The sequence below is a fragment of the Trachurus trachurus genome (genome assembly GCF_905171665.1).
Source record: "Trachurus trachurus genome assembly, chromosome: 5".
NCBI classification, from domain to species: Eukaryota; Metazoa; Chordata; class Actinopteri; order Carangiformes; family Carangidae; genus Trachurus; species Trachurus trachurus.
Window position 1 is genome coordinate 12650748 of NC_139896.1, and position 23463 is coordinate 12674210.

The 23463-nt window shown below is 44.5% G+C and overlaps 2 protein-coding genes across 6 annotated transcripts in view; one reads left to right on the forward strand and one right to left on the reverse strand.

Annotated features, from left to right (window-relative positions):
* Positions 1-23463, reverse strand: part of zhx3a (zinc fingers and homeoboxes 3a) — a 45757-nt gene that overhangs the window by 4924 nt on the left and 17370 nt on the right. The window contains exon 1 of one of the 5 annotated variants that reach the window (XM_083971073.1): positions 7934-8281. The exons of 2 other annotated variants lie outside the window; for them this stretch is intronic. The gene's annotated coding sequence lies outside the window, so the exon portion shown is untranslated. Of the gene's footprint in view, positions 1-7282; positions 7408-7933; positions 8282-23463 lie in introns of those variants that run through there. 2 more of the 5 variants (XM_083971077.1, XM_083971076.1) reach the window with 2 other exon arrangements.
* On the forward strand, positions 10588-14390 carry fam83d (family with sequence similarity 83 member D; the record flags this gene model as incomplete). The annotated part of the gene is made up of 4 exons (XM_083971081.1): positions 10588-11309; positions 12888-13055; positions 13203-13327; positions 13502-14390. The coding sequence occupies exons 1-4, from the start codon at positions 10791-10793 to the stop codon at positions 14388-14390; spliced, it is 1701 nt and encodes a 566-aa protein (XP_083827207.1). The 5' UTR covers positions 10588-10790.

The following is a 23463-nucleotide window of genomic DNA, read 5'->3' on the forward strand; positions in this document are numbered from 1 at the left end:
ACACACACACACACACACACACACACACACACACACACACACACACACACACACACACACACACACACACACACACACACACACACACACACACACACACACACACACACACACACACACATTCAATCAGTGCAGCCTGTCAGTGTTCTGGTTATTTACTAGGATTTACAGACTTCTGTCTGGCTGTCACTTCTTATGAATTCAGAAAAAAGAGCGTAATAATCAACACAGCGAGAGATGACAGTCTAATCTCAGAGATACTTGTTGTTTTCCTTCACTGCTGCCATAGGTTTGGCTCTTCTAATTATTGATGGCATGTGTCCACAGAATTATTTTTAGAAAAGCCTCATGATAAGAGCAAATCTAAGTTTAAAGCTAAACTAAATGCCACGTACAGCAAATGTGCTGTGCTGCATATGAATCAGTGTTTCTATATTTTGTTGCCAGATGCCACTTGCCTCTCCTACAGGAAGCAGTTATTATCAATAAATAAATACCATTCACATACTGCTATACCTTGGGGATAGGAGTGTACTCCACCTCTCCAAATTGAAAGTGCTGGGTGTATCTAACCTAACCGGCTGTTTCACATTGTCTGAAGCAATTGCAAAAATGCAAAAAAACCAAAACAAAATCTGTGCAGGTTCGTTTGATTCTGCAGTTTATTAAGTGCTCACTGATGGTGAAGGTATTATTTCAAATAACGTATATTTTTACATCAACAAGGGAGCATTTTTTTAATTCAATATATTTTTGTAATAATTCACATGAACTGAGTTCCTGTTCCTCTTTGTTATGAAAACAGACAAATGAAGGTTTGAAGAACTAGCCAGTGAGAATGAGTACCGGTATGTTACTGCCACACTTGGACGTGAACCATAGCCTTTATATTGAATGTTGCACTGTATCTTCCCTGCATAATGTAGTGTCAAGAGGGGGTATCAGGTGACTAGTATCTGTGTGTGTGTGTGTGTGTGTGTGTGTGTGTGTGTGTGTGTGTGTCCCAGCAGTCAGCTGACAGCAGTGTTGTTAAGGACCCGAAACATTCCCACAAAGTCTGCGAAGGTTACTACAAATACATCCGAAGCCACTGACAAGCTACAAACCGTCTCATCCTGCATTTGTTCAGCAAGCAGCAGTGACACACATGCATACAAACACAATACACAGATCACTGGGTGCTCAAATCTGTTAGCAAACCACATCCCAAAGCTTTCTCCTCCTATAACACTCCAGTCATAAGGATGGATATGGATTGTATTTGCAGTCATCAACATGTCTCCTCTTTCTTCTCTGCATAATGTACGAAAAAACAATACAAAACCCCCCCCCAAAACACGCCTCTCTTCTCTCACAAAGCCACAAATATTTAACCAAGTATGTAGGACAAGACAATGGATACACACTCGTCAGTGTTTCATTAGCGATACAGCTGGTTTTAATAGTTATTTTGACACTGGAAAGTACAAAACACATAAAACAAATGATGAGAAAAATATATCAAAGTGAGCGCTGCACCTCTGCCCTCTGCTTGAACTTATGACACACACACACAAACACACAGCCTCTGTATATCACTGTCGACGTCCTCTCAGACTGGAGAGGCATTGATGTGTGACATGCAGCTGAAAACTAGTCTCATTCTCTCGTCATCCATCCATGTCTGGCTTTACCTTCTCATGCCAGCTTTATCATCCAGGGCAAAACATCAGCTGCAGAAAAATTACCCACTCTACCACCCAAAAAGCATCATTCCTGCTGAAAATCCAGAAAACCCTCCAACACCATGCACTGCAGATTGTTGATTACAAAGAAAGCAATTTCATGTACTTGCAACATATTTTTTCTTTGTCACATTGCTGAAAAGCACTTTCACAGACTCTCATTTTACCGCATCCACGTGCATGTTCGCCATGGCCGGCTGGATGGTAAATAAAAGATGAACCTGTTCCAGAATTAAAACCCTCAAATGACTGCCCAAACAGTACACACTGATCCCAGACAGACTGTGACGTCCTCCTTATAACTACCTCTTTTTCATTTCTACTGAAGGCTGCTGCTGCTGCTTTCTGACAGAAAAAAAAACTAAAACAAAACAAAACAAACAAACAACAACATAACTAGGTCACCAGCATCTTATGCAGTAATCCCGGTTCACTGCATCCAGACGCGGGCATGTGCTGTATGTTTTGCCGCCAGAGAGGTCATGATATCCTCTGACGGCACACTCGATTAACCCCTGGTGAGGACACAGTGTTCATTGAGTTTGTTCTACTGAACGAGGGATTTAGAAGTCAGCTTTCACGCAACAGAGGGATGTAGTCATGCACATCTGAGACATCTGTGTGAGAGATGTCACTATGTTATAGAACTTTGTAGGAAAAAAAAAATATGCGTGGGCTCAGTTCAGCTGCGGTGAAGTGATTCATTTTATTTGCCCCACATACAGCAAACGGTATGCCAGGAGGTCTCAGGAAAATAAAGTGATGGAGAAGGTAATTTGGTCACGGCGGTGGGCTGTGACTGGTGTAGCAGCCCCCAGAGGGGACACTGATCTGCGACGAGACAGACGCTGGCCTAGTACAGAGGCTCTCCCCTCCCTGAAAAAAACACTTCACTTCCTGCATGAGAAAACCCAAGACAAGCCAAAAGTTGAGAAAGGTTACATAAAGAATCAGGTCACCTATCAAAAGAATGGGCTGCTTTATCTGGCGAGCGAGACGTGCGATCAGACACAAGACAAGGGCTTCCCAGACAGGGAGCCATTGAATGGTTCCCTCTGAAAAGCCAGGCCTTGTGTTTCAGCGGCGGAGGTAGACAACACTCAGACGATCACTGTCCTCGGTGTGTCGTATGTCCCCGCATTGGCACTGGCTTCGGCGGCACAGGGGGAGCAAAACTCTTTTTATCTGAGCGGACCGGGGGAGTCGTATGTGAAGTGAGGGAAAGTGGCAGAGCTCTCAGAAGTGCCTTGTGAACACCCACGCTCAGTGCAAGCAGAGGGGCCTTGTACGGCGCACTAACACCACGTTTGAACCATTCAACTTTTCAAAAACAAGCGTTTCCAAACAAATGGGATTAAGCTAGGTTTAAATTCTGATGGGGTTTATACGTTCCGCCTGATTTAATAGCAGCTTTAAAATTTACAGGAGGGGCTCCCTTATGTGCGCTCACACTGTCATTTCCATAACAATATTATATTTACATCTCATTAATATTTAATTATATCCTCTATACTTTTTTAAACGGCAAACAGTTGAGTGTGCTGCTCCCGTTTCGGCAAACCAATTTAAAGAAAGCAGCGTGTATTCCCTTTCATCACCTCATAAACTGCTGCAGTAATTACAATATTACAACACGAGAAACATGCCCAATCTACAGCGAGCTGCTACCAGCGGAAAAGGGAGGCGAGGCTGCAAAGTGGTTGCTAGACATTAAAATTTAATTCAAAACAGTCCACTGATTCAGACACTCCCAGATTGTTGGGTCACCTACAGTTGACATTAACAAACAGAGATTGGTGTTTTTGTTGTGCCGCCTGTCACATGAATGAGAATGCGAAGGCTGGAGGAGGAAGAAGGACAAAGGAAGACAAAACTCAGACATCTGGGAATGAAGTGAGAGGATGACTGATGATGATGACAGGCTGTGCTGTTTCAATATTCCTCCCCGCTGACACCTTGTAGGCACGCGTCTCCACACACACACTCCTCACACACTCCCTCCTCACCTCCGCAACATTTAGCACCTGCAATGTTCTGAAAATCTTTCTTTGAACTGAATAACTGGCGAGGAGTCTCTTGATGCGACAGTCGCACAAGAGCTGTAAGGAAGAAAAAAAATGCATAAATTCTTCCACTTATGACAATATTTATTTTTGCATGTAATTTGCTTCGACAGTGATCCGTGGCTGTCTTGAGAGTCTGCTTCAGAAATCAGCCCCCCCCCCCCTACCCCAATGACCTGGTGTCCGCTGGGGGCTGTGGCTAGGAGGAGGGGTGGGGAGGGGGGGTGGGGGGACTCCTGACAGATACATTTGAATGATCAAAAAATCTGTTTAGTGGGAACATTTTCTGCCAAATGTCCATTAAATAGATTAACGTCATGTGAGTGGATCAGCTGGACACCTAAATATAAGCCAGAGACAGAGAGCAATTACTGTCTTGCACAGAGAAGAGATTGGGAACAATGGCGCCTCATTTATAAGGGAAACGTGATCCAGCGCTGGGAGCCTTTAGACGGCTGACTGTCGAACTGCGATTGGTCTGTTTTCCTGCGTGTCTGGGTGTCTCCTGCGTCCATCATGCTGTCAGAGTGGACTAATGTGAGGTTGTGTTTGACAGGAGAGGTACACGGGCTTTTAGTTTGGGGACATCTTTGTGCGTGAGTGGCACTGTACATTTTTGCGAGCATGAATAAGTGTCAGGCACCGGTGTTACGTGTGCTGAAAAACAATTCAGAGACATCAGGGTTATTAGCACAGTGCTAATACGCTGCACGAGTCTACGCTGTCTCCACCGCCGCCCCGTCCAGTTGAAGATGTGCAGAGGTTTCGGTGTGTGGTGTGGTCTCTGTCTTCACGCTGGGCTCCCCGTTTTTTTCTCTCCATTCTTTTCTTTTCTTTTCTTTTTCTTTGGGTGTGTTTGTGTGCGTATTAGTGTCTGAGACGCAGGTGTTGTCAGCCATCTCGTCCTCCTCCTCCTCCTCCTCCTCCTCTACACCAACACCAAACCCCCCCCCCCCACCTCCATGACTGCAGCCTTGTCCACTGGGAGACCGGTCGGTGGTGCCACTCATGTGTTAACATCGCCATGGCAACCCCTTCTTCCCCTTGCCCACCACGCCACACACACAGCGGAGTCACTCGCCCACACCCACCTACCACGAGACTCACACACACACACACACACACACACACACACACACTGAATTCCTTGGACTGCATCCGGTGCAGGACAAACTTAATCCACATGCCCTGCCAGCCATCTTTGAGAAGTCCATTCATGGTTCAGGTCTCTTTCAGATAACTTTGGGTGAGGTCCGGCAACAACGACTTGGCCTTTTTCCTTCATTGCTCAGGTTGTAGCCCGTCGAGATCCCTGCTCCGCTGTTTCCGTGTGTGTGACAGCGGCTGATGAAAGAAATATCGCAGCTGTACACGCCACAAATGACCTCCCGTCAGTGGCATTGTCGTGCTAAATCAGTGCCGAGGCCTGGAGACCGATGCAGTACAGTACCTACCTACTGCACTCTGCCTGTCTGAGCATCTTTGTTGCGTGGTCCTGTTTTGTGTTAGAGCGCTCACTGTTGAAATCTTACATTGTTCTCCGAACCCTTCTATCTGTGGCCCAGATGAATGACAGACAAATAAACCATGGTGCACAGAGAAAAAACTCTGAGTCATGCATCCGTTTACATCACTTTTGATGAATAACTTCTTCAGTTCTGTAGCCAAGACTACAGGCATTCATTTGGCAACTTAAGACGAAAAGGAAGAAAGATGGCGGCGCACCGCACATTGTAGTGTCCATCCTAAAATGGCTGACATCACAGCCTCCTCTAACTGCCAAAGCCTGGCAAATGCCAGCTCCTGCTGACCAAACCTTTCTTGCATGGGACAGAGAAAGTGGCAGGGGCTCTTTCCCCACTAGCCCCAAGGTTTTTTCCCCCCCGTCAGTGCACGGGCGTTTCTTTTGGTCGGAACTGTGCAAACATGCTGTTTTAGTGGGGCTTTTGAGCGGTATGGGCTTCGATACGGCATTGGTCCGATGACAAAAGCAATACCAAAAAGGGTGAAAGACCCAAATAAAAGTGAAGTTGTATAGACTGCCGTCCTTTCTGGGTGGGAAAAAATGGGGCTCGGAGTTGTGTTTGAGAGAATTTTTCAGTGAGGACCATGAGGTATGCTGCTATCATGAATGCTTGTTTGTATAAAAAACGGCTGGAAAATAGATCTGGTTGGCATTAGATAGTTGATTTTCTCCTCTGAACTCAAGGAATGTTATACACTCCATGTCAGCTAAATCTGCAAATCATGACCATATGACCTTCCTCGGTATTCTCTGGCAGGGGATTCATTTTGAGCTGTGGGAGGCACACACAAACATAACATCCACGGTGGCTGCTGTTAGAAATCAGAACACCAAATCCTGAAGAGTACAATACTCCAGGTATACGAGGAGTGGCATGTGCGTGCACACACACACACACACACACACCCACTGTTTTGCAGAGGGGAGTGGGCACTCTTGGCTCACTACATTGTGACTGTGTATACAAACAGTCCGCTGTGGCCATAACGAAAACTGTGAGCTGTGCCTAATTGCAGGGAGTGAGGGATGAAAGGCAATATGCCTGGCCTCATTAGAGCTTTTCCGAGAAGGGAGATGGAAGACCGTTCCCAGGGATCCACAAAGGGAATTGACATTCCCTCGGTGTAAGCGTCCTGCTGGAGTGAAAAACTCCACACACGCTGAACTCACCGGGCCAAGCTGAACCCGGTCCGCTGGAGCCGCACAGCGAGAGCTCATTTACCTTTGTTTTGCCGGCCATCACACACGCCTGCAAATTAACCATCAGAGTGAAGAAATGTCCGCTGGAGACTGGACTGTACTCCGCACACTCAAGAGACACACACACCACACACCGTCCACTGACCAAAAACACCTACTCTCCCAGGAACACAATGGCACAAGTGTTGCACGGTTATTTCCATGACCTACATTAAATATAACAAGCTTACATGGTTAAATAATTAAAATACATTCCAAAATTTGCCACCGATTCATGCTTCTCCGACTGTCTGCTTGAATAATCCGGGGGTTGTCTCCTGTGTTATGGACACTGGACACACACACACACACACACACACACACACACACACACACACACACACACACACACACACACACACACACACACATGATCCACAGAGGCAACATTAGTCAGCAACAGAGGTCCCTCCCCTGAAGGCAGAGGGAGACACATGGCATTCAGAGCTGGCTCAATATTTACGTACACATAGCAAAAGTGAGTGAAGAGGAGCTGACATTTTTCAATACAATGCTTCACTGATAATCCACAGTTTGCAAAATATCTGTGTGCGTCTGAAATGAGCAGCTTTTCTTACTGTACTGTATATGTTTCAGTGTGTGTGTGTGTGTGTGTTTGTGTTTATGTGTGTGTGCGCGCGTGTGTGAAAGAGCAGGGCAGCAGCACATGTTGGTAGGAGGAAGAGGAGGAAATGAAAGAAAAAGTCCTGTGCATAGAGACACAGGCCTACCTTTCTGCTCTGGCAAGAGGAAGAAAATTGGAGAGAGTGAGCGATCAATAGATGAAAATTGATACTTGGCAGTGCAGTTTGAACATCTATGGACTCGGTCGGCTTCTTATATCAGTCGATAAAAGGCTGCTATAGCACTCTGTTCAGAAGTCTTTCACAACTAAAAGCACTCACACTCGCAGCACAGCGGGGGAAATACAGCGCGTTGTGCAATAAAATAAGCAGATACGCCACAGTGTATAGCGAGAGAAAGAGGGAGAGAGAGAGAGAGAGAGAGAGCACATTCAGCCAGACGGAGGATCCGTTGTTGTAACTGTAACAAACTGACGAGTTAACCCGTTTCACTCCATTCACAAGGCTGTGGGGCAACACACCGCCTCGCAGCCTACTTGCCAAAGGCGATCTGGCACTCTATATAACCTTATGAATATTCCCAAAAAATCCTCCACCCCCCCTTCTCCACCTACTGTCGCCATTTTATACATAGGCGACTTCATATAAACTGCCTTGACTACAGCACCAGATGAAAATTCAATATTCAATAGCGAGACATAATTTCAGTAAACAACTTTGGAGATCGCAGCCTCGCCAATAACGGGGAGGTATTCGCGTTTTTTTTTTTTTTTTTGAAAGAGTAGATTGCGTCCTTACCTCAACAGTCGGTGGGAAAAAATGGAATCCGACATTAATATATAAATGAATAATATTGGATTAGCTCCGATCGCTGCGCTTTGAGAAGAAGAGGAGGCGAGCAGGGGGTGGGAGCTCTCCTCAAGTGAACCCGGTGAACTGGCGTGAACCCGTCAGTGACCACGGCAAGGTACATTACATTACATTACCTTTCCACCCCTCATCCACATTGTATGGAGACGGCAAAACAACTATGGTCGGCGGTGCAGGACGAGGCAGCACCAAAAAAATTATAGCGAGTGTATTTCCTATGAACACGTGATTCGGAGCGTCATCCAAAATCCAAAAGCCCTTTCATCTAAAATTTTGGAGAGGGGCGGGGATGAGATGAGGATGTGGTGTATGTGTGTGTGAGTGTGTGCGTGTGTGTGTAGAAAGGGGAGGAGGGGGGTACGTATACTGAGCCCAGTGCACATTTGGGTATGTCGTTATAGGGGTAAGGCAGCGCTCTCTCAGATTGAGTTATACATAGTTACAATGGCGCCGCGGAGCAGCATGAACAGATGGATTGTATTGTGTGTAAATTTGGGATTTGACAGGAGTTCAGTGATCTGTCGTTTCACTGAGCTTCATCACCCAAAAGGTCCTCTTAATTAGGTCACATGTCTTTTTCAATTGATGGCTGCCGTATTTAGAAAAAAAAAATCTCTTGATGGGCTACTATGAATATTAATCGTTTAGGGAATTGTCATTTAAAGCACAAGCCTATTAGCCCAAAGGATTAAAATAGACTTTTTTACGCACACGCGTAATAGTGGAGGAACATTTTATGTACTGTACTGTAAATGTGGCCTGAATGTGCATGTCTATTTTTATAGTTAAACATAAGAGCACGTCTTCCCGTTCATCAAATTGCCAGTGTTGGTTATGTGTTGTGATAGGCTATAATATAGTTTATATACAGCTCTGACCCTTGTGACCTTGTTTGCTGTCTGTGCGTAAAAGCGCAAAAGACAAGTGGCTATGAGTGAGGGTGTTATAGAAAAATGCTATGGTATTATATATTTTATAGATATTATTACAACATCAGCAACATACATATGATATTATGTTAATGATGAAAATTTACTTTAGAATAAAGTCATTCTAAAGCCATTATATTATTATATGTTTATAAAAGATTAACCTATATTAACATGATTTAAACATAATATGAAGAGTAACAGGTAGGCTATACACCTGGACAATATATCCTATCAATAAAACATAAATATAACATCCCTATTGTCTTCTATCACGTATGAACATATAGGCCCCATCAGACCTCCCTATTGGAGATACATGGATTTCCTTTCCCTTCCCACTTTGTCCTGACAGAGTTCATACGTTGCCTGTAGCTGTGGCTGTGTACAGTCAGGAAAAACAAAGATTATCTATCAGGAAGATGAATCACTCTATAGTAAAACAGAAACCCAGCCCCGTGGTTCCGGTTTGAAGAAGTGAGACTTGTCGTGTTGTAGGCTAGCTAATTAGGTTCAAAGAGTTTTGACTGAAATGAAAAATTGGACATATTAACTTACTACAAGAACAAGTGTTAATGTATACATATCTGTGTTTGTCTTTTACATGATTTGAACTTGAGCTTTTCTGGCCTCTATGTGTTCTTTTAGGTCACAATCCTTTTTCCCTTCTCTTGGTTATATTAAAATCGAAAGTGGCCTATTATTTATTTTCCACATCTATGTTTTGAGGAACAGAAGCAGATTTAGGCTAAAAACCCACAGTTATGTAGGCTAGTTGAGCAGTATAGCCTACTCAATGCGAGGGACCACCAGGTATAGCTACCACAGATGTCCTGTCCTCATCCACGCCTCCTGACGGATCCTCGGGATGTGGAGGGACTGGGGAGGCTCGGGCACCGACAGGTCGAGGCGGAGGCGTCGTCGTCGTGGTGGTGGTGTTGCATGTCTTTTTTTTCTTCTCTCATATCAGGTCCGTTTCTCTGAGTTTTTAATCTGCTGCCTAAACTCGCTGCATCCTGCAGAACTACTGTTGCTATGGTTACATGAGGTTTGCGCACCTTGCGCACCGATTCTCAAAGGTGACAAACTGTGGAGCGGTGACTGACTTTAATTTTTTTTTTTTTTTTTACTTAGACTGACTTTTACTGTGTGAGCTGAGGAGGGGTTTTGTTGCCACTGTGACACATCTATGAAAACGTGTTTGTTTTGTGTATTTACATTACAAGGTCCAAGTGTAAACCGACCTCAAGTGTGGAGGCGATTTACAGTAAAAGGGTTAAACACTTAAGTAGCTATTGTAAACAAACCAGACTACCGACGAACTGCGTCTTCATGCATTCAAACTAAAGTCGGGAATGTGCTGCTTCACCCCACGAAACAAACAAACAAAAGAGAGGCTACTGGCTGCTGCTCCTCGTGACTGCAAACTGCTCTGAAGTCTCTCTCTTTCAGGTTTTTTTTTTTTTTTAGAGGAAATGTTGTCAAAGACTCGCAGCGTCCGCGGTGGTGTCAGGAAAACTAGTCAGAGTGAGAGCTCCGGCCTCCGCTGCTCTGTGCGGTGTAACCGGATCAGGGCAGAGCAGAGGGGCCGTACAGGAGGCTTGTTTGCCTCCAAACGAGCCAATGAGACCGGCTTTACATTAGACTGGCGGCCCTATTCGACGAGCCCGGAGCCGCCATTCAAGTCTAACAAGTTCGCTGCAGCCAATGCGGATCCACGACCTACAGGAACGGAGGGAAACAAGAAAATACGAATTTGTCTTGTTATAGGTCAAAGCCGTTACCTGCCACCTGCGGGGAGCTGGAGTCTGTTTTGGTGGTGTTGTACTGTACTGGGACCAACGACAGCGGCGACAATGGCTCTGTCACAGTGTCTGGAGGACTCCCCTCTGAGGCTGGGGGCAAAACAACCCGGGGCCGCCGACCTGAACCTGCAGGAGGTCTACAACGAGAGGCACCGGCTGGCTCTGGAGGAGCTGCTGTCCGGGGGGGTCGACAGCTTCCTGGACTTCCTCGGGAAAGAGACGCTCCCCAACTTTCTGTCGGACGATGAGATGCAGCGGATCAAGGCCACGGCCGTGTCCCCCCCGCGGTGCGTGTCCGTGTCCGTCCTCCACGCCGCCGGGGATGAGCAGACGACGCCGGAGGAGCAGCAGCAGACGTCGCTCAGCTGCTCGCAGGACTGCTCCTCCGTCACCTATTTCCCCGAGGTGTCGGACGTGGAGCCGCCGGAGCTGGAGATGGGCTGGCCCGCCTTCACCGCGGGGTCGTACCGAGGAGTCACACGGGCCGTGGCGTACTTCCAGCCCAGCTACGGGGAGTGCATCTACAGCTGCAAGGAGGCTGCCAGGCGTATGATTAAAAGTGCCAGAGAGGTATGCACGAGGAGAAGACGTGTCTCCTAATAATTATCTTTTATGATTCCTTATGAGCTGCCAACTGATCATATTATTTCCCTCACAAAATCACTAACTCTACAGGCACTGAATTCATGTTGTGTCAGTATTTCTTCTCATTTTATTAGAATATTTTTCCAATCCCCCCATTATTTCACATTTTAATATTCCGTGTAATGTTCCATGGATTTCCAACAGTGATTTCCAGGCCTGAAGGCCAAAGTGATATAACTCTGTTGTTAAGAAAAGCCTACACCAAGACTGCTAATTTGGCTGTGTGTTAACTCAAACTGATATTTTTTAATCAAAAAGCCCCCCCACTACAAAATAAGTGAGTGGGTGTTTATATATATTTATATAAAGCCACTTATTAAAAGATTTTTTGAGGGAACGCTCAAGCTCTAAATCTCCTTTGAAATAAAATGCCAGACCGTCCCCCATGGAATATCCTTGATCATCTGATTATTAGAAGTTCAGCTTTTTGAAATCTTGATTAGAGCAAAAGCAGTGACCAAAGAATCAAACCAAATAATAAAAACAACATAAAAACAAACAAACAAACAAAAAATAAAAACCAGAATGAACATTCGTGGAGATGTTCGTGATGGGAGCTGTCAGTCCAGCCTTTGGTTTTGAAAAGAAACATTCCTGCATGAGGAGCGTGAAGGGAGTCTGCGGCTTCAGCAGCACCTCAGGCCTGTGCTAAGGCCTGCGTACCAGATGTGCCTTGACTTGCTTTGCTTCCCTCCATGAAAGTTTGCATTCTCTCTTTCATTAGAAAGCTTTAAACTGTGGATTTCTTCTGGTTTACAGCGAAAAGATGGGATGAATATTCAACCAGATTCTGGCTTGCATCCATTTGATGAAAAAAATATTCTCATTCAGGGATCGCCTGTTCTTTTGTAATGTTAAACCGCCCACTGCACACACAGTCTTTATTGTACACTGAAGCCACCGACTGTAACGGCACACCGTGCATGTACATCTTTACTGGTCGGCTCACAGAAACAGCCTGGGCCTGCATTTCTGTGAAATTGAACTCTGTTTTTACAGATTTTCCCCTAAAAATAAGCATCCAGCCGCTGCCATCCAAATAAGGTGGGGAGCTACCAGACAAAGCTGCATGTGGATAACACCAGTTTGGAGCAATAAATCTCAGATATGTAAACATCCGTGTCTAATCCTCCACACACAACCTTTACCTCAACATGTGAAATTCCATTCCTCCTCGCGAAAAATGCAAAATCTTAGTGCAAAAACAAAGCTCTGGAAACTAAAAACAAGCCCTACAGCACACCTACTTGTCTCCTGTATAAAAGTCATTTGTTTGCTGACCAAGCGTTACTGCCGATTGCCATGGTAACAGACCACAGTCAATAGAAAGCTCATCAGCACACACATTACAGGGAGTGTGTCTGACAGAGATTCGCAGCTCTGTTTGAATAAGGCCTTGCATTTGATAATAATGAAAACACAATCATGTGCTACATCTGGGAGAGCACGGCTGCAGCCCTAAAAGGAATTCTATTATATTACCTCTGTAATTTTCCACTGCAGGTGATTGCCATAGTTACAGACTCCCTGACAGACCTGGATATCTTTAAGGATCTTCAGGAGGCATGTTCCAAACGCAGAGTCCCTGTCTACATCCTGCTGGACCAATCATGCGCTCCCGCCTTTCTCAAGATGTGCAGAAATGTCAGCGTTTGCCTGGATGACCTTCGGGTATGTGGTTGGTTCAGTAAAGCTGGGTGTGGCTCTGTGTGCACAACATTAGCATCAGATGCCATCAATTTGAAATTATGTCCTGAAGGTACGCTGTGGCTGTGACTGGCTGGATCTGTCTCACTTTTCTTTTTCAATCGCTTGCAGCAAATGAGAGTGCGAACCATAAGTGGTACAACCTACTACATGAGATCGGGAGCGAGGATCACCGGGGAAGTACACGAGAGGTTCATGCTGATTGATGGAAACAGAGTAGCTACAGGTTCCTACAGGTAACGGCCCGCTAATCACTCTACCCTAAAGTCAAGTAGGACACACTGTGCTTCAGATGGTTATTATGTAGCATGAAGGTCTCAAATTTACCCAACTGTAAAAGCAGGACATTTTCTCTCTCAGTGTAACAGACTTTCAGTCACGCATGGTGTTAAATCCCAATTCCTGTGCAGGTTCAACTGGACCGATGGCAAACTGAACACCAGCAACCTCATCGAGCTCTCCGGCCAGATAACCGAGAAGTTTGACGAGGAGTTCCGCATCCTCTACGCTCAGTCTCTCCCTATAAACACTCGAGGGCCTCCGAGTGTCCGAAACAGCGGCATCTACGAGCACCTCCTCGTCAAACACCCGGCCTCCTCCTCCCCTCTTGTGGCCAGAGAGAGGCCTCTGGAGCCGGCGTGTCTGACCAGCACGCCCAGCCGCAAGCCCCAAACCTTAGCGGTGGTGGAGCCTGCGTGTGAACCTACAGCTGCAGATCATCGTGGTAAAAGCATCCCAGCGTCTGACTCCTCCACCATAGGTGAGGACTGGATGGAGCAGCAGCAAATGCAGGAGGAGATCCTGGCTGGTAGCGCGACTTTGCGTTTCTCCACCGAGCAGAAAGAACCGGTGGTGACCTCCAGCACCGCCTACTGCCAGACCGGTCACTCAGTGAGGGACAGCGACACCCAGACTGACCCCCAGCTCACACAACAGCCCAACCTCATCCTACAAACAGCTACAGGACCAAAGCTGGCTCCATCCTCTCCCTCCTCCTTTATGTCGCACAGGCAGATGCTGCCCACCCAGGCGGCTCCCGATGGCACCTTGAGGGACTGCTTCCACAAGCTGACCATGGAGCGCCAGCACCACTACACAGCCATCCGCTCCAAGCTGCAACACATGGTGACCACCCTGGCCCAGAGACGGGAGCTCGCGGACGTCACCAACATGACTCAGGGGCTTGGCGCTCGCAGCGGGCAGAGGGCACACAAAGACAGGGAGCAGGACCCAAACCCCAGACTGAATGTTGAAAATGTGGGCATGGGCACATGGCCAAGAGCCAGATGTGTACACTAGTTTTGTCTTAAGGGAATTCAATGATGGAGTAGTCTGGCCTGACGGAAGTGCGTTGCTGCGATTAGCCTCTGATTGGTCGGAACGAGCCGCCCGGCGGAAGTCCCGCCTCCGTGCTGCAGTTTTCACAGTCCGCCCGGTAAAGGGAAACATCAACAAACAACAACAGGAACCAAACCATGGATCTATTATACTTCCGTGTCTTGAACTGAACAGAGGAAGAAATATCCGTCAGCGGTTGCCAACCGCCGTTTAACCGAACAAAAGGATAAATATCCGTCAACGGTTGCCGACCGTCGTTACACCACGGACCGAAATCCAGTTTCCAACCGGCAATATTTTGCAAGCGCACCGTTGCTACGCCGTTGCTACGGCGCCGATCACAACGATTGTGACTGGTTGAAAGAATTCCAAACGGTCGGAGTGTTTTTTTCTCTGATCGCAGAATCATAGGCGGAGCAGCCAGACTCTCCTTCTTTTCTGGAGGAGGGTCTGGCGAGCGAGACTAATGATGGAGGGAGGGTGGTGGGGAAGGGGCTGTTGCAAGGTTTCCTTTTCGATCTTCTGTTTCAGATAAATGCTCTTGGCTTTTGCGGTAGCTTTTTTTTTTCTGTTGCTCTCGCTTTCTGCAGTGCTCACTTCTGTCCCTTTCTCATCATGCGCTCTGTCCACGTGAAGCAATTTTTTTGGTGAAACGGTTCTACCTGATGACACTAACGTCTTGTGAATAGTCATTTTGACCAAAGATACGGTGCAATTATCACTTTTGACCATGTCAGTTTAACGAATATCATTTACTGGGGAGGTGAAGAAAAGAAAAATATCTGCTGTAGTATGAGAGGAAATGCACTGAGCTGCTGTTTTGGTTATTTAAACCATATTAGGCTGCTGTAACTGCATTTGATCATGATTCTAGAGAGCATCTGGCTCTCACTGTGCCTTGCTAATAAATAAAGTAGTATTTTGCTGGATGAGGGCTTTTTTTTTCGTCTGTTCTCACCCTTTCTAATTATGCACCCTTTGTGTTCCATTTCAGCCTCATTGTAGTTTAAACTGTAATCAAATCCTCCTGAAGAATGTGTTGGAAAATATTTTTTTCTGAAGTTCCAGGACGCACAAGGAGGCAAAGCACTCCAAAGTGACTTCACAAAGAGAATGAGCACCTGCGCCTCATGTCTTTGTGCAATTAGTTTGGAGACAGCATCTGTGATACTGGCACCTCTGCTGATTACGTAGCCAATCACAGTCACCGTTCAAGGGGGAATTTTTGGGGGGGGGGGGAAAAAAAGGAGAAGCTCGGTCATAGATTACAAGCATAGATTAGGATGAATGCTAAATGAAAGTTTCTTGATAGGAGGTCATAACTGCAGATTCATTGCTGTTATGTTTAATTTTAATTTTCCGCAGAGATTCTTTCAATAAGTGTTGGTTTAGACAAAAGCAGTCAAATAGAAAAAATAGAGGAAAGTGATTCGTGTGGCGTGTATTAAGGCATTTGTAGTGTAGTGTAGTGTGTATTATAATATTAGTGTATTGTATTGTATTATATTAACAACAATCTACTTCAAGTTCTTTTGAATCTCCATACAAAGGAGATCATGGACAACATGTTCTGCTGGGTGTGGCACATGAAGTGTTTCAGCCTTCATAACACGCTAAAGCACAAAGGTCCCACTGTGTGTATCATTCAAAACACGTCAATGTCTTGGCTCTGGCGTGAAGAGCACTCAAAATGCCCTGGGTTATAAATGTATTACTCACTCTGAGCTTTATGTGACTAGTGTTGAACTACACTGACAGGATGAGAGGTGTAAATATACCATATCAAGATGTAGATATAGCTTTATTGACAAAGGAAGGAGACCTGTTGGATGTGGTTTCAGAACATGATGGAAAACAGGAAATGTGACGATCAAATGATCTTACAGACTGCGCACTGCATAATAAAGTAGTTAATTAATCATTACTTAAGTAAATCTTTTGGTTAGTTAAGTTTATCAAATCTACAAACCCTTTGGTATCACGTTTACTACTGCCTACATGATTAGTACACAAATAGCTGCCCATAAACACGTGGGCACACATGATTTTAATACAGAAAAGGGAAATGATTTGACAATAGCGTTGATATTTTAAGATACTGCAGATTGACACACTGATGATAGAGCACTTGTTTCCATGAAAACCACAATCTGGAATAACGTGTTCATTTTGATACTGAATTACATTTAATATCACAGATAATATGAAACATTTCATGCTTTTTGCTATGTTTTATAATGATACTTCATTTGAGAATTTGTATTTTCATGTTAGATTTATACTATTTCTACTCCAATAACTACATCTATCTGATATTTACAATCACTACTAACTTTACAGTGGAAGATTTAATAAGCAAAGGATGAACTGATCTAATAAATCTGGGCTGCCCTGGAACTAATGACTTTTTCATTCCTCATTAATCTGTTGATCGTTTTTTAAATTAGAAAATGAGCTGTTTGGCCTATTAAACATCAGAACACACTAGTGAACTTACTATGAAAGTACTTTCAACTGTGTACTTGTTCCTAGCCAATGCCACAAATTTGGCTTACCCAATATAGTTAAATTATTGGTTAATTGCAGCTTCAGCCATATTGATATTGCTTCAAACTGTATGAGAAAAGAGAATATAACCTTTGGGATTGTTTTATTGAGCAATGTAAAAGTTCAGAATGAAGCTTTATCATAATCAAATACAATAACAACAATTAGGCTGGTAAAACAAGTGTTAGATTATGATCATTCAGACATTACACAGCCTACACTTTGAATTATTATGGCAAAAGGGGAAGAGCAGTTGGCCCCGCAGCGGCTTCCCCTTAGGTGTGTGCATCTCCTGCCAGGCAAACACATCAACAGCCTCTGCATTCATTATGTAAAACGGCGTAGCAGAAGGGAATTGATCTACAAGTAAATACAATGGTGGTAATATGTGAGAGAATGGCATTTGATTGTAATTGGCTGCTGCAAAGCACAAACCACAATCAAGGAATCAGTGGGGGATCCACAACACAACAGTCTGCGCTTATTAGGCCTGGCTCACTGGTAAACAGAGAAGCTCATATATTCAACTTCACATGTGACAATTAAAGAAGTATCTGTGATTTACAATTTAATTTTTTTCCTTCCTCGGGTGAAACTGGCTGTTTTAATTTTCTGTAACATATCTACTGAGTTCTCTCTAGTGATGAGCATCAGTTGTGACACTAGCAGGACTCGGCCACCAGAGAGAGCCCTGTCCTCAGCTATAACACGCCCACCACTCTCCCTCAGTTTGTCCTGCTTTACTCCCCTCACATTGAAACACAGGGAAATACCAAAGATGTATTTATTTGAATGAAACACGTCTATTATCAGTCTTTTCTTGTCTTTTTTCCCCACTACAATGATTTTCCTAAATTCTCACAATTTAATCCAGATTTTTGATACCTTCTACAGATGAATTAATAGTGGTGGTGGACTCACTAGTGTCTCACATTGTGTTATTTGTCATGTTTGAGTTACAGTGAATGAGGCTCCTCTGTCTGTTGTCCTCTTCAGGTCACACACTGTCCCTGGAGGACTGATGCACTCCTGCTGCATGCTGGGTACAATCCTTGTGGATGTCAGCATGTCTGACAGAAGGTGTAACTTTATATCCAACCAAATATTATGTTAAAGCCTAATCCAGTTAGTCAGCACATAATGAAAAATGCATAATGACAAATCACATCCATGGAGATGTAAAGTAACTAACAGAGAGAGACACCAACAGCGCTCGTTTGTTTTAGCAGGTTTTAGTACATGCTGGATGCCAATAGAGATGTAATTATGAATTTTCATTTTGTGTGTTTTTTTGTTGTTGATGTTTTGTTTTATTTAGAGCATTAAAAAAACAAGAAGATTTGAAGGTCAGAGTTTTTGTAATTGACGGCGGTATTTTACACTAACAGCCCCCTCCCACCGTCCTACAGGACAGAATAGATCAGGATGACGCAGACGGACAGCGCTTGTCATACAACTGATTATCGGCTTTATATCCATCACTGCGAACATTTATGTCGTCTCCCTTGGTGCCTGGGTGTCAATTCACAGACAGGGCTTCTAACTATAGCATGATGGATTTGTTACGCCATTTTTATCTTTACATAAACTGAATAAACAACAAAAGCAGTTGACTTTTGTTTCAAATATTCAGATTTTGGCTGCGGCTCCTGGAGGTTACAAACATCAGGTTTGGCTTGTGACACTGACTGACAGAGTCGAATGGCTCTCCTGATGCTGAGCATAAACCTTTTAATTACTGCAAACATGGTTGATGAGTTTGAAGCTTGATTACTTGGCCTTCATTAGTCAGATTGTGAGCTATAGTGACTCCCAGAAGGGCAATTTGGCACCTCTAAACACTGCCAGCCTCTGTGTTTAGCAATTACATTTACCCTACAGTACACCCAAACAGGTGTGTGCGCCCAAATACACACAAGCTCACGTATGTGCTCTCACAGTTTTAATTATCAGTCTGAACAAGCAGGGCAGGGTGCAGGAATTTCAGTCTGTTCTTTAATTTTCCAGAAAGAACCTGACTTAAAGAAAACACTGATAAAATGTGCTTAGTGTGCTGAGTCCTCCTTTGTTGAACTGTGCCTGTCATAATGATTTCGTGTTTGCTGTGCCATCTTGGTCTTGTTTTCCATCAGGGCGGCCGGTGGTTGTCACTACACTGAGGAGGGAGCGTTCTGCCTCAGGCCACGACACACTGATAATGAATGTTCAGCTCATTGGAAAATAAAGTGTGTCTGAATTATGCGGTCAGGATCTGGCCGTTGTTTGGGTGTGTGAGTCAGACACAGTGACATGCGCGGACGTTCAGTTTGCACAACAGTCACTCACTTCCTGCACTGTAATGCTGATGCCATGCAGGCCGCAGTCAGGCTAATGCAGGTGGAAGGTATTGTTGATAGGCTCTTTGTGCTAAACTGCATGTTGAGCTTTAAAAACACGCTGTCCGGCAGCAGCCATGTTGCTATTTTTAGACGGGTACAGCTGCTCCTTAGCACCAAGCCTTAAACCAGCCATTCACCGGAGATTTATGGCACAAGCCCACGAGAAACAGCTGTAGTGTCTTGCCACTTGCGTGTGGAAGGGGTGCAAGCTGAGGTCCATCTAGAATTATATTTGTTGTATTTGCTGTGATGCCGATTCGCAACAGCTGACACCAGTATTAAATGCAATTATCAGTGTGTGGGATGCCTCGCATTGTTGGGTGTTTCAACCACAAGTCTGGAGCGTCCGGTGCTGCAGCAGTGAGTCAGACCTCAGTCACAATGCCACCTGAGTCCAACATAAGTTCAACACTTGTGGCAACACCATGTGTCCGCACACGTCAGCTCAGCGACCTGTTTTTGAAAGCTGAAAAATACGACGATAGTTAGTTTATCAGTGGAGGACACATCCCCAGTCCAATGTTTGCTCATGTGTCCTCGGTGAGGACAGAAGACAGAGGAGTATCCTGGGACTTTGTGTTTTGTACAAAAAAAACAACACAGATGTTATCTTTTGTGTATTTTCCTCCCCACTGCATTCACAGTCCAGTTCACCACAGCCTCAGTCTGACCGGGTCTGTCACATGATTACAGTCGTGCAAATTGGCAGGAAAGTGCTGCAGAGCTACAGTCGGCAGAGAAATTGTCCTGGTGGTGGTTTCCTTCATGAGGGAGAGAGAGGGAGTGTGTGTGTGTGTGTGTGTGTGTGTGTGTGTGTGTGTGTGTGTGTGTGTGTGTGTGTGTGTGTGTGTGTGTGTGTGTGTTTTGGGGGAGGGCACTAAATATGCAGCTCCTCCAGCCACACTGTAGCAGCTAAGCTTAAGTTTAACTTATCACTGTCAGTTTGTTGTCTGCATTATTCAAAAGGACACCTTATCAGCCGGGGCAACTCGTATTAGCCTTCTCCACCGGGTGCTCCACACAATGATGTTCTACACTGTTCCACATTAACTCTGGTGTCTATTTCAGCGGCTCCCTATCCATTTATTGATGCATGTCTTCCATTGATCCCGCCATTGATTTGCCATGCAATCCATTATCCATCTGTCTGTTTCAGCGGGCTTTTAAATGATCCATCAGATTGAGCTATTAAGGGGAGTAGTGGTGAAGTCCAAAGGTTGGTGATACATTCAGGGGGAGAGGGGTGTTCTCTGTGTGTATGTGTGTGTGTTCGGGGGTTGGGTGGAGGCATTTAGAAGTGTGTTTCACAGTATTATGAAATTTAAGCAATTGTAGTACTGAGCATGAACCTCATTAACACAACTAGTTACAGTTATATCATCTACATACACAAAATATGTGGGGCAAGGTATCAAAAATTAACTAATAATAAGCACTGGAATTAATATTCTCAAAATAAGCAATCAATTTCATTTTCAAAGGTCAAAGGTTAAATAAATGTCAATGTCTTAAATAACTATCAAATGTTAGATGTTCTCTGTGTTTGTGTGTAATGCTTTAGTTGTGTCCGACTGGCCGTGTGTTTGTGGGTGAGAATATGTGAACTCAAGCTCATTAGTATTCAAAGGTTAACGCAGCAGATTTGTATTTTCATTTCCTCTGACAACTGTGGGATATTTAAAAAAGCGGAAAAGGGAAAGCAAATTATATGAATATTTTCCTGTAGAAGAATATATTGTTTATTTTGATCATTGATAATGATTTGTTGCAGGATTTTCACTTTATTTAGTTCAGAAAAACAAATGATATCAGTGATGTAACTGGTTTCAACACTAGACCCCTAACCTCAACCCTGACCCAGGTTCTCAGGTGGTGTGACTCAGATTTTATGACAGCACTTGTGCCCTGCTAATAATTGTTTCTGAATGGACACATCTTCTTTTAACCATAAGCGACAGCAGAAAACAAAATACATGTCACTAAGTTACAACCTCGAGGTCAAACAGCATCATACAAACATGGCATAGCATGGCTCCTGCTAACAATGCTAAAGAGACGGCATTATCAGTAGTGCAGCTTGTGATACTGTGAGCCACTAATGGCATAACATTATGACCACCTGCCTAATATTGTTAGTCCCCCTTTTGTTGCCAAATACACAACAAACGGTGATGCACTGCGTATTCTGACACCTTTTCTTTTATTATCAGAACCAACATTGTCTGCGGGATCCGACCACACGGACCAGACTTCGCTCCCCGCATGTATCAATGACCCTGTCACCGATTCACCACTTTTCCTTCCTCGGACCACTTCTGATAGATCCTGACCACTGCAGACCGGGAACACCCCACAAGAGCTGCAGTTTTTGAGATGCTCTGACCCAGCCGTCTAAGCTGTCAGTTTGGGCCTTGTCAAACTCGCTCAAATCCATACGGTTGCCCATTTTTCCTGCTTTTAACACATCAAAGGACAAAATGTTCACTTGCTGCCAAATAAATCTCACCCACTAACAGGTGCCACGATGAAGTGTTATTCACTTCACCTGTCAGTGGTCATAAATAACAAAATCATGGCAGACATCAGTGCAGACCTGTGCTGAGTCGAATATCATAAAACATACACAAGACTTCCGAGGGAAATAATTCAACTCAAACTCATATCAAACGATCAAGTTTAGGGCAAACTGACAAAGTACAGACCGAGTGACTTAGCTACAGCAAAGCTAATCATCTCCTAACTCATACTTATCGAGCACAGGAGACTGTGATCAATCTTTCCATCTCACTCTTGGCAAAGAAATGTTGAACTATTCCTTCAATTTGAACGGTGATTGATTTAATCTAACATTTGACAATATTATCAGGCCTGAAGCTCATGAAAACCTTTCAGGATTCAATTGGGTAAACTGAAAAATGCTTGGTCATCAAGCTAAACAAAACAAAACAAAACAAAACAAACAAACAAAAAAAAACAGGTTGTGTTCCTTCTGACATTTTGGAGATTTTCACCTGACAACAGCAATATTTAGGAAAAACACATTCACACTGCGCTCTTTTTTTTTTTTAAAGTTCTGGAAATTTATTTTATAGTGTTTTTTTTTTACACAGAGAAAAGTATGCTTGGATTTTTGATGTTTCATGCTTTTTTGAATTATGGCGAGGGCTTTTCAGGGTAACACTTTAATCTTCCTGTAAGAACACACTTTGAGGAAACAAAGAAAATGCCACCAGCCAAACATAGATGTGGGGCGCTAAGACGGGAGGGGCCTCAGATTGAGATGCAAGATGGATTCATATATATTCATGAATTCAGTCAGAAAAGTCAAACGGAAGCAGTATGATAATCTTGCAGTAATTGCATTTTTCCCTCCAACTGTTTTTGGCAGAGCTGTGAGCCACATCCTGAGACATGCGACGGGGGGAAACGCGGTGGCGAGGACCGGAGTGTCACAGCGGCGAACACAGTAGATACACTCTGACCCCGCACCGTAAGGCCAGGCGATCCTCAGCGGGGTCAAGTGGTGGTTATGCCAAATCAATTGGATTCATGGGTAATGGGATGGCTATCATTAGTCCTTGGATGGTCAATTATATGTTTAATTAAGCAAGACAGACGTCAGATAATTGAACTATTGACTGGCCTCTCTGAGTCACATTTGTCTTGTGATTCGGAGAGGCCACAGCCGAAGTCATATCAGATTTGTTTGCAGGCATGAGATCCTGATGAGAGCGGATATAAAACCCTCCTCTTTTTATTTACTTGACAGATTCATTTGATGTCCTGACCTCTGACTGAAGAACTTTTTTTGTTTCTCTCTCTGACGGTGCACTCTTTCTCTCCCGGGGGCCTCAGGAAGCTCCAGTATAAGCAGACAAAAAAAAAAGGAACATCCAAAGGACCATATTTCAAACCATCAAGCTGTTTTCATACATGTCAGTCTGCTGGATACATGTCAGCAGCCGTCTGAAAAGTGCTGACACCGCTGCCCTCCTGTCCGGCAGCCCCGCTCCCTCTGTGTGAACTTGGATTTAGCTCAAGGGTATAGCCACCCTGCTAATGTGATGTAGCTCCAAGAAGGAAACAAATTGGCCTGACATCTCATACAC